General features: G+C 34.9%; 4 protein-coding genes across 4 annotated transcripts; 1 reads left to right on the top strand and 3 right to left on the bottom strand.

The window, feature by feature from the left end:
- Positions 1 to 38: 38 nt before the first annotated feature.
- Positions 39 to 1289, bottom strand: ABD1 (mRNA (guanine-N7)-methyltransferase; the record flags this gene model as incomplete). Its single annotated transcript, XM_071052220.1, has 1 exon — positions 39 to 1289. One exon carries the CDS (start codon positions 1287 to 1289, stop codon positions 39 to 41), a length of 1251 nt encoding a protein of 416 aa, XP_070906841.1.
- A 363-nt stretch (positions 1290 to 1652) lies between these two features.
- PRP5 (DEAD-box RNA helicase PRP5) lies at positions 1653 to 4139 on the top strand (the record flags this gene model as incomplete). Its single annotated transcript, XM_071052219.1, has 1 exon — positions 1653 to 4139. The coding sequence occupies one exon, from the start codon at positions 1653 to 1655 to the stop codon at positions 4137 to 4139; it is 2487 nt and encodes an 828-aa protein (XP_070906840.1).
- Positions 4140 to 4729: 590 nt separating this feature from the next.
- Positions 4730 to 6946, bottom strand: RNJ42_02053 (uncharacterized protein; the record flags this gene model as incomplete). The annotated part of the gene is made up of 1 exon (XM_071052218.1): positions 4730 to 6946. One exon carries the CDS (start codon positions 6944 to 6946, stop codon positions 4730 to 4732), a length of 2217 nt encoding a protein of 738 aa, XP_070906839.1.
- A 2124-nt stretch (positions 6947 to 9070) lies between these two features.
- Positions 9071 to 10777, bottom strand: ERT1 (Ert1p; the record flags this gene model as incomplete). Its single annotated transcript, XM_071052217.1, has 1 exon — positions 9071 to 10777. One exon carries the CDS (start codon positions 10775 to 10777, stop codon positions 9071 to 9073), a length of 1707 nt encoding a protein of 568 aa, XP_070906838.1.
- Positions 10778 to 11516: the final 739 nt, after the last annotated feature.

Genomic DNA, 11516 nt, shown 5'->3' with positions numbered 1-11516 from the left:
ACTGCTATAATTTTTTGATGATGCTATCAACACTATTTTCAGTCTATATATTCTCTCACTTTTTTAAAAGCAAATATTGTGTATAAATATGCGGCTGGTTCTTTCTCAACTCCCTCGACTCCAAACTTGCCGTCTGATCTCATTAGACCTTCTTTCATTCTAGGAGAGAATCTTGTAATCCATTTAGGAATCTCCTGAACGAAAAATTGATTAAAAGGCATCTGTAAGACAAGTTCCATACCGTACTCATCTGCAAGACTTCTCAAAGTTTCGAATGGCACAACATATTCTGGCACGTTATCAATAGCATCTTCTAACCAAAAGGTGTACATCTGTCCATACGGAGATGGAAATTCATTCCCATTTTTTTGATATTCGTTGTTTGCGAAAGTTATTTTATAGATAGAGTTCCCCCAACTTGGCTTTTCCACTTCAGGCTTGAATTTATTCAATTTGTAACGCAAAAATTCAGAATCCGGTAATGTACCAAAGAAATGACCACCCACCTTTAAAGACTTAGTGACGTTAAGTAATGCTCTTCTAGCTTTATCTTCTGATTCAAATGCGTAATGTAGACAAAATTGTGTTGATACTACGTCACACGGAAATCTACATTCTGGGAAAGGCTCCACAGCTACACCCAGAGATTCACCAAAACAATCACCAGTAATAAGAATTGCTTGAAAATCCAGATTTTTCATAGACTGATATCTTTTATGAGCTTCCTGAATCGATGCATTCGAAATGTCAATACCAATAAATTGTGATATCCCAGCAGCACCATATTTTCTAAGGTCACCACCTTTACCACATCCTAGTTCCAGCACAACATCGCCTTGCTTTGTATATTTGTCGATCAGCATAAACTTGATGGCATTGTTAAAGTTTCGCAGTTTGATGATAGGCGATTGGTGTCTTCTCGACCTGTTCGCAATAAATGTTCTCTCATTATAATGCTCTCTAACTAAATTATCTACCTTAACCACTTTATGTGCAGTCAACTCAATCTCATGCTGTTTCAACTGAGACTCCCGCCACTTCTTCATTTGCTCTTGTTTCCGTTTCTCATCAGCGTCATAGCGATCATGCCTCCTCTTCTTCTGTATCTTAGTCTCATCAGTTTTCTTCACTTCCTGCTCATTAGAGACTTTGGGTTTGGCATCAGTAGCAGCTGCAACATCAGACTTATCATTGTTAGGAACAATATTATCTTGATCATCTAAATGCCCATATTGAAGATCGTAGTCCTCCTGGGACATCCACACAGGTCTCTCTGGCTTTACCACCATTGCTTTACACTCCAATATAATTCGTGTTAACAAGCTTAACTCGAGGCAGTTCAAAAGAATTAAAGGGTAATATATCTTCACCTACCGCTTAGCGTACAGTTAGCCCTGGTGGGTTCCAATCAATAATATTTAAATACGTCGACGAATATTGGGTAACTTGGATATAAATTCGAGGTTAATGCTGTGAGAGCACCTTCTTAGAAAGTTGCGTACAAAAAAACCGAAATATTTTCAAAATAATTTCAATACTTAATTTAAAATGTCTTTTCTTAACATATTAGCAGACATAGCTCATCGCTTGCAAAACTTATATATTAAGCTGAATCTAAAATAGAGCAATAGCATAGAATTAACGATATTGGTATGGTAGATAACGAAGAACAGAAACGGCAGGCTAGGCTGGCGAAGCTGGCACGTTGGAAACAAAAGAAACAACAAGAGGCCGTACCTACGCAACATGAACCTGATACTAACAAAACCACCAGAACTAATGACTATAAGGCTGCTGTGCGGCTAGCTAAGCTAGAGAAATGGAAGAAGAGGAAGTTGGAAGTTGGTGGTAATGATAATGTTGAAAAAGTAGTTGCAATACCTCCAATTTCTGATAAAAAGCCATTGGTTAAACTGAAAACTAGTAAAAAAAAGGCTAAGACCGGTAATATCTTTGTAGTAGCCTCTAAGAAAGAGAACCTACCAAATGAGAATGAGAAATACATAGAGGATCCGATTAATGTAGATGGTGATCAAGGAGATTCTGATGGAAATGGTGATGCTTTGGATGATTTCATGAATGTTATCGAGAAGGAAGATTATGGAGCCATGGGTGACCAGGAGATACTTGATACCGCTAACGGTATTGATGAAGATACATATGGTGAAGACACTGTTGCCAAAGTTAATAGTGGTATAAACGAGGAAAAGGAAAAATTGGCCAAAATTAAAAGGTTAAAATCTAAAAAAAATTTGGTGCCTATAAAATATGACCTTAATAAAATGGAATCTATAAAAAAGATGCTATATATTGAACCAGAAGAGATAAAAAAGTATTCTGAGGAAGAGATCGCCGACCTTCGTCTCAACCTTGATAATATCAAAATAGAAGGCAATCACTGCCCTAGACCTGTCACTAAATGGTCACAGCTTGGTCTACCAGAATCTATTATTAATATTATTCGAAATGATTTGAATTATGACAGCTTAACACCGATACAATGTCAAACTATTCCGGCTATCATGATGGGTTCTGATGTTATAGGTATTTCTAAAACTGGTTCTGGAAAAACAATTTCATATTTGTTACCTTTAATCAGGCATGTAAAAGCGCAAAGGCGGCTGAACAAAGATGAATCTGGTCCAATTGCTCTTGTTTTTGCTCCAACGAGGGAACTTGCACTACAAATTAATGATGTCTTGGAAACATTACTTAAAAACGACACATCTATAAAAACATTATGCTGCACTGGAGGATCTGAAATGAGAAGTCAAATAAATACTCTCAAAAGAGGGACTGAAATAATTGTTGCAACCCCTGGCCGCTTTATTGATTTGTTGACGTTAAATGGTGGAAACTTAGTCTCAAGTCAAAGAATATCATTTGTTGTTATGGATGAAGCTGATAGATTGTTTGATTTTGGTTTCGAGCCACAAATCAGTAGCGTTTTGAGAACAGTACGACCAGATAAACAATGTGTTCTATTTAGTGCTACATTTCCTTCCAAGTTAAGTATGTTCGCCATGCGTTTCCTTAAACATGCTTTAAAGATTACTATCAATTCTGAGGGTTTAGTTAACGATCGGATTACCCAAGCATTTAAGGTGTGTTCTGACGAGGCAAGTAAATTCCAGGATCTAATAAATATCTTAAGCGAACATAAACAGAACAGCTCAGATGATCAAGATGAGAAGGTCATAGTTTTTGTCTCTAGTCAACAAATTTGTGATGTACTAGAGAAAAGATTGAATTCCTACAATATACATGTCTACTCCATTCATGCTGGCAAACCGTATCATGAGAGAATGCAGAACTTAACGCAGTTTAAAATAGTCCCTAACTCAGTATTATTATGCACAGAGGTTTTATCGAGAGGATTAAATGTCCCTGAGGTCTCAAAAGTTATTCTCTATAATGCCGCCAAAACCTTTGCACAATACGTGCATTCGACAGGTAGAACTGCTCGTGGTACCAAATCAGGAAATGCAATAACGTTGATTTTACCCAACGAATTGAGTTCAGCTTATATTCTGTCCAAAGCTATCTCTGCAGATAACCTCAAAGCAATGAAAAAAGATGACATCGGAAAGCTGCAAAATATGGCTTCGAAATTTAATGATGGCCTAAAGAGTGGCAAATATAAATTATCAACAGGGTTAGGCGGTAAAGGATTAGATCATCTAGATAAACAGAGGATGGATGCGTTTACTCCAGGTGAAGTTCAAGATGAAACCTCCCATGGAGAATCCAATCCACATTATGGAAGTGATTTAGATATAAACCTCCCCAATCTGAAAGATATAAGTATCGAGAGAATTGAAGGCGATAATCTTTCCACTATGGCTTTCAGAGCGATCATTATAATTAATGACTTACCTCAAATAATCAGGTGGGAAATGACAAAGAACACCACCCTGGCATCTATTATTGGTGAAACTGGATGTAGTATCACACTTAGAGGTAAATTTTATGCTGAGGGTACATCTCCTGATAAAGAGAGCGATGAACCTAAACTTTATTTGTTGATTGAGGCTTCAAACGAAAAAGATGTGAGGCAATGTATTCAACTCCTCGAAGAAAATATTAAAATAGGTCTGAAGAAGGCCACTCTAAATACACTAAAATCTACCAAGTATTAATTATTTATCACTGCCATACAATGGTTAGTTAATTTGGACTATTTTAATAAAATAATATATTATTATTATACATCGAAAAATGTGATATAGTATATAAACCTAATATGTATACATACGACAGTGATAGTATCTATACTTGTTGAAAGTAAAAAAATTAGATATTAATATCACTGGATTCACTGGAAAGTTGAATTAGTAGTAAAATGCAAATCCTCAAAGGGACTATCTATAACAAAGAAAATGTGCATGTTTGTTTATATTTCAACTTTGAAGAATATAATTATCTGGAATAATGAGATTTGAGGATGAATAGAAAAAACAGAAAAATGTGAATGGTACTCAATAAGAATCATCGGAATTGAGTAGTAAATAAAATAAAATAAAAAGAAACAATTAAATATTAGCCAAAAAAACTGAAATTTTGAGGAAAAGAAATGAATATTAAATTCTAAAATGCTTTTTTTAAAATTTCTTTTTCGTAAATTGTGGGGGATGTTATAATTCTATAATGTTTTGGAGGTCATAAAAATTGCAATTATCTTCATCAATAATTTGATGAAGATTGGTCGTTCCTTGTTTAGAGATTGTATCTAAACACAAGTTGGTTTCAAGTTCCTCAATTCTGGGACTGGGATATCTGAAACGTTCAAAGTTTGAAATTGGTTCAAAACTTCCTGAAGAACAGAGTATTTAACAGCAGTACCAGTAGTCAATCTAGCCAATTGTCTAGAATCACGACAAAATGGAGAATAGCGTTTAACAATCTTCAAATATAGAACCATTCTGTCATCTATTGGAGTTGGACTGTTTGAAACAATACCATTTTGAAACTGTCTTCTTGGGGTTGGATTGGCAGTAGCGCTGGCCATATCATCAAAAGCACCGGATGCATTAGCAGCTTGAAAAGCAGGATGAGAATAAAAATCCATTTCAGTAGGTGCTGTTTGTGTATTAGATGGTGCAGTACTCCAGATATTACTTGGAGTGTTTCTAGCACTTGACAATGCATCACGATCAGTTACTGGAGACATTGATGGTGAAGGAGTGTTGGTTTTGCTTGGAGCTAAGCTATTGATGGTACTAATAGGCGATGAAGTAATCGATCCTCTGTTACGTTGAGTCCAAGTAACAGTGGCGTCTCTCAAAGCAGCCCAGTCCGCATTGGCGATAAATCTCTGGCCGATCTCATCAGACTTGCAAATCAAATCAATCCATCTTTTTAGAATCTCTTGAGTAGAAACATCATCGATTGAGCCCATGGACTTCAACAATATTCTATAAGCCACTATTGTTTTGGGAATGTTGAAGACATCGTAGCTCTTGTCGATATATTCCAAAATAGATCTATCGTGCCAAACAGTACACTTAGCTAAAATAATATTGAAGAATGGCTCATCAATGTTCTTCATATTATGGTAATTTTGGATTATATTTTGAAGCATTTGAAATCCTTGCACTTTATCAGTAGCGTAATTTTCAAAGAAAATATCGAAGAAAGTATCATTCAAAGATGATGAGATACCATGGTTAACATGTCTACCATAGTGTAATGATGATTTATACCAGATTTGGTAAATGTGGTTGAAATCACCTGTCTGAGTCCAAATATTTTTCAAGAACGACTTAACGTAAGAGACTTGTAAATCAATTTTATATGGCATTTCATCATTCAATGCTTTGTCAAAGAATGCTTGAGCAACGTTCAAGTCTTTACATTCACCAATAAATGATAAATGTGTCTCGATCAAGTAACCATACTTCATTTCAGTAGATTCTTCACAGAGCTTTTGAAACAATTTCAAAGCCATTTGGTTTTCATTTGCCGATAGAGAGGCTCTAATCATACCAACTGATAAGTTTGGATGGAAATAATTTATCATTGAAGAGGATTTCTCATATAGAGATTGAATTTCTGGGTAAGAAACACCATTCTCATATAATATTGGAAGAATGACACCAACGACTCTTGGGTTCAAGAAAATATTTGACGTGTAAGTATTGGTACCATTAATAGCAACCTTCCAAATATTAACAGCTTCTTGAAACAGCAATAATTCTTTGAATGCAGTAATCAAATGCATGGCACCATATTCATTCAATTCTACCTTACCGTTTAGCACATCTTCTGAAATTTCTCTCAAGGACTTACATAGGTAATTTGTCATTTCCTTATGGAATGACTGAGAATCATAATCAGGCTTCTTGTTCATTCTAGTTAGTTGGTTTCTATTGGCTCTTAACCCGTTGTGCAATAGGTGAACAAGTTTAGAAACACGGTCAGAATTCAACTCAGGTGTATTGATAAGATCATGATATAAACCCATTGCTCTGCCAATAGAATCCCAGAATTTGGGATTTGCTTGAGCGTTTGGATGTTCAGAACCTCTATTATTATTATGTTTATTACCGTAGTTGTTGTCATTGTTCCTTAAATTTGATCTTCTTGGAGTTTGAGACATGTACAAAGTTTGTGAAACACAATCTTCGAACGCTACTACTTCATTAAACCATGGTGAGTCTGGAGACATAGTATTGTTATTGTTGTTTCTTCCATAGTTCATAACGTTTGTAAAAGAACTGTTACGGGAGTTAAAGTGTGATTTATAATGAGGTCTGTTGTTATTGAAATGAGTCCCTGGTGGAGTAGGAGCATGCGGTGGGATATCAACAGTCATTGGAGAGTTAGAGCTTAGTTTAATAGGATGGGCACTTGGGTGTGTAAAAGTATTTCCTTTTGGATGTGGTGGTATAATTTGTCCTGGTGCTTTACCCTTTAATACGTTAGCAGGCTGAGCAAATCTAAACATGTAGATTTTTCTAGAAAAAGAATGCAAGTTTTTTCTCTTAAACAAGTGGTAACCTTAATTTAGTATATTCTGGGAAGAAAATAGTTTTGGTTAGCACTTTTAATTGTTATTAAAACTGTATGTTTTTTATTTTTATTTTTGTTTTTAATCTAGCAAAAATTTCCTTCAATCAAAAAATGTTTTTTTTTTTTATTTTTAATAATAATAGGAATATGAAAGTATTAGCACAGAGGAAGGAAAACAGTTCAATTTAAAAAGAAGAATATTTTAGTATCGATGATATATATATTTTTTTATCCTTAGTATGGGTCTCTTAGAAATTTCAGAAAGTTTCTAGTAATTAAGGGCTTCTTCTTTTATAAAGAAAGAATATTAAATATTACTAAAAAAAAATAAAAGAGTTGCTGTTTTATAATATCTGAGTTAATAATACTTGTTCTATCAGTTTTGTTGGTTTTTGTTTAAATTTTTTTTCTTTCTTTGTTATGCTTCCCTTTTTATCTATAAGAGACTTTCTTTTCTTTTTTCTTTCTTTTTTATTTTTTTTACTCAAAAGTAAGTTCTTTCTACCACTTGTTGGCCTATAGATTCACTATGGTATTATCTTCCTTTGGTGATGATCTATAGCAATATGAAATTTTTTTTTTCATTGCTTTTTTTTATTTTTCTTTGTTACTAAAAATTTTTCCGATCCAGAATTAGCAACTTTTTTTTTTTAAATTGTTTTCAGCTTTATTTCGCCGTCAGATTCAGTGAAACAACCGTAGAGAGCCTTCAAGATTAGGGCTCAAAAAAAGAAAGAAAAGAGATTGATTGGTAGGAAACCCTTGAATGTGAATCGATGAAGCAGCACCGAAAAATAGCAAAGAAACAAAAAAAAAGTTTTTCCTTGACCACCGGAACAAATTGAAACAATGGAAGATTCCGATCCTTTACGTAGATATCAGCGCGTTGAACCCGTTCCTTTTTTTTTTTATACCTTCTTCTGGTTTTCTCTGCTTCAACTGTATTTTTCCATAATGGAAGATAAACAATCAGAGAGGAAAAAATATTAAAAAAAAAGGAGGGAAAGTCCATCATGTACAGAATAAACAGACAATAAACTCGAGATTCAGCATGCACCTGCGGGATTTCTCTGTTAGTAGTTATATTTTTTAACGGAAACAGCGATCAAAATTCCTTTCTTTTTTTCTCCTTAAGGTTTTTGGCGACAATTTTTCCGGTGTGATCCTGCTTCTGTTTCTGTGAGAGATTCTTTCCATGTCCTCATCTCTATTCGTTTCTCCGTTGTTGCCCATTGTCTCTCTAAAATGTTGGCGACTTCTCTAGCTACTTAAAACAGTTTTTCCGACGATAGATAATGGTCAACAGACGGCTGTCTTTTTTGTGATGCTATTGCTTCGTTATTTTAATGGGAAAACTACCAATGCAAGAGATGCAAAGGGTGTTTGCGATACATATAAACTAATCCCCCACCCTTTGTATCCCACCCATCTTATCTACCCTTACACACGCGTTTAGGTTTGAACCTAAGGGTCCACTATAAAAAAAAACCAGACACCATAGAAAAAACTAAAATTAAAGCTTTTTTTATGTACCTGCATTGTTCTACCAAAACTACTTTTTTTCTTTCTTTTTCTTTTGCATTTTATTTATCTAGTACTATTGGATTTGCAATGCTCACTAAGCATTGTGCGGCATGTTAGACTAAAGGTGTAAGTTGAAATATAACACCTCATCCCAAGAACGAAAAAAAAAAAGAAGAATAAGAATAAGAATACTCCCCCCCCAAAGTTTCCAGTTTTGGAAATCACCGTGATGCATCAGGTTATTCCATGTACCAGGAACGATCTTACAAGATCTATGATTGGCTATACTTTCGTTTGTGTAAATTTATTCTGTAACTTCTTTTTGAGAGATTAACATATTTCTTAACAAAATGGAACCTTTTTTTTTTATTTTTCCTTTTTATGCTATTTCAAAAGCAGATATCCTCCTACAGACCAAAACCGTACACTTAACTCAACTTTTCGAAAACTTAAAAGTGTAGAGCGCAACGGCTGTTGTCTATTTAAAAAAAAAATTCATTAAAGTTATATGATATGTATATGTTCTATCTATAGTCTACAAAATTGGCATGAAGTTTCCCAGGATCATTAATGGGAGTCCTGACATATCTCTTTTCAATGTCCACATACATTTACACTCAATTACTTGACCTTTTATTGGACTTAACAACCTGCAGATATCCATTTGCTCTGACCCTTTGATATTATTATATGCCACTCTAGAGAAAGTCTTAAAATATTCCCTCACACTCTCATCGTCCATAATCTCAACAATAAAAGTCATCTTATTTAGAAGCTCATCTCGTTTCCAACCAGTTAAGATCTCAAACTCATCATTTATATACGAGATCTGTCCATTTCGTCTCCAGACACATGTAGGCGTACCAATTTCGTGAATAAACTTCACATACTGTAGCAAGGTTCTTTGATAACACTGCTCCATGAATATCATATCCTCTTCTGTTAGCGCTATAGAGCATGCAATAAAGATAGGCCTAAAATAAGCCATGCTTTGACACATGGAGACCAAGTCTCTTTGATTGAATCGTTTTCTTAAATATATTAGAAGATGTCTAAAACCAGGTGTGTGTGAAAAGGGTTCATTTATTAGTTTGTATATTTCGACTGGGGTGGCATATTTTAATGAGTGATCCCACTCAACATTATTGTAAGGTCGTGCTATATCGGGGGGAACACATTCCAGCGATACCGACATAGCATAGTCTGGGTTGTTTTCTCTTTTCTCTATTTTGTTATTATCAAGTTTGTATTGTAGTTCCGGTAAAGTCATACAGTCATTATTCAGGTAATACTGATTGATTTTCGAGTTATAAAATGAATCCGTCTTCTCAGTCTTACTCAATGGATCATGGGCATATATCCTTTTAAAATTTATAGTCCCATCCGCCGTAGGATATGGTACAAGCGGGAAGTGGTTGGCGTATAAATTAACATGAGAAGAAACAATATCTGAGCCATAGGGGCCAAGTAAAATTGAGTAGATATTCATATTAGAAGAGGGATAAGGTTGCGGGGGCTTGTGAGCAAATGTGTTCTGCTGTGTGATATCAACATTAAAGACTTTATTATTTCCTGGACTCAACGATTGTGGACCGTTCATAGCATTAGGTGTATGTGAGGCGCTTGATGGGGTGTTGACTTCGGAGTTTGGACCAGTATAGGTTGCATATCGACCATTTCCGTAGTTTTGCTGACCAAAGTCCCGATCATTTCTCTTATTTGTAGAATCTTGTCGTATTATATTCGATAAAATCGAGTATTCAGAGTCTGCGGCATTTGACAAAAACTTCGATCTATGGTTTCCATTGTTGTAGTCCTGGTATTGTGGAGTGTATGGGGCCTGTAGCATTCCGTTCGGTATACCGGCATGTATCCCTATCCCCCCATTGTAATTAAGATTCGATAAATTCCCGCTGGATGGATCTCTTGTAATTAATGCAGACTCTACACCTTCGAGATACTTTCTCTTCTTTCTCGGAGCATCAATACATGTATTTGCTATTCCTTTCTTTATACATCTTGTACAAGGCCGTTTCGACTCACAAGAAGCGTGGTTTCTCGAGCAGTTTACACAGGCCACATTAGTGTTCTTCTTATGCGTTCTTTTCCTTGACTGTTGGCTATTTTTATCAGTATTAGTACTCTCTTGTGCGGCAACTACCGGAGTTGCTCTTTCATCAGTCTGAAACGGCGTCCCATTCTCCTCTCCAAGGGATTCCGAACTCCCATTCCGCCTAAACATATCGCTTGTGTGAATAATACAGCCATATAAAATCTTACCTTTATTATATCAAATTGTATGTTTATCCGTTCGTTTTTGCTGGTGATTATAGCTTCTTGAACAATACTTGGGTATACCCACCACACTTCCTACTTTTTTATAATAATGATTTACTTCGTATTAGCTATTAAAACATCAAATCAAATGCCATCACAAGCTAGTTCTTATTTCAATATTGCTATAAGTGGTAGAAGTAGAAATAGCTCTCTCGAGATAGGGCCCTAATGAGCAAGAAAAATATATAGGTAGTAATATTTCCTACAGTGTATTCTGTGCAGATGTCTGATTTGATTTATAGTTTTAGCATGTTATAACTATGGTAACTTAACTATTATATAGGGTAGTCTAACCGTATTACAAGTAGTGTTATATAATATCAATACCAAATAAGTATTCGAATTTATAGTTAATATTTTCACTACAAGAAATATCAATACTAAGAATAATATATTAAGAGAATCTAGTTCTAGGTGCTGGGAAATGTCATCTGAGAAGGATATATAAAGGATTGATGTGTATTAAGAAAATCATATATAAGAATGTACCTTACGCTGTAAAATTAATTAAAGTTGATAAATACCATTTTATGTTTGAGTTGATGGTAAAACTTCTTAAAAGAAGAGAGAACGAGGGCTTTGGAAAAAAAAAAAATAGGTATATAAAGGCAAGGCGCAGAAAGGTCTATTAAAAATACGTATTA

The sequence above is a fragment of the Nakaseomyces bracarensis genome (assembly GCF_045282275.1).
Source record: "Nakaseomyces bracarensis strain CBM3 chromosome Unknown Scaff8_0, whole genome shotgun sequence".
Classification (NCBI taxonomy): domain Eukaryota; kingdom Fungi; phylum Ascomycota; class Saccharomycetes; order Saccharomycetales; family Saccharomycetaceae; genus Nakaseomyces; species Nakaseomyces bracarensis.
The sequence above is the reverse complement of the archived record's forward strand: the minus strand, read 5'-3'. Positions and strand labels throughout refer to the sequence as shown.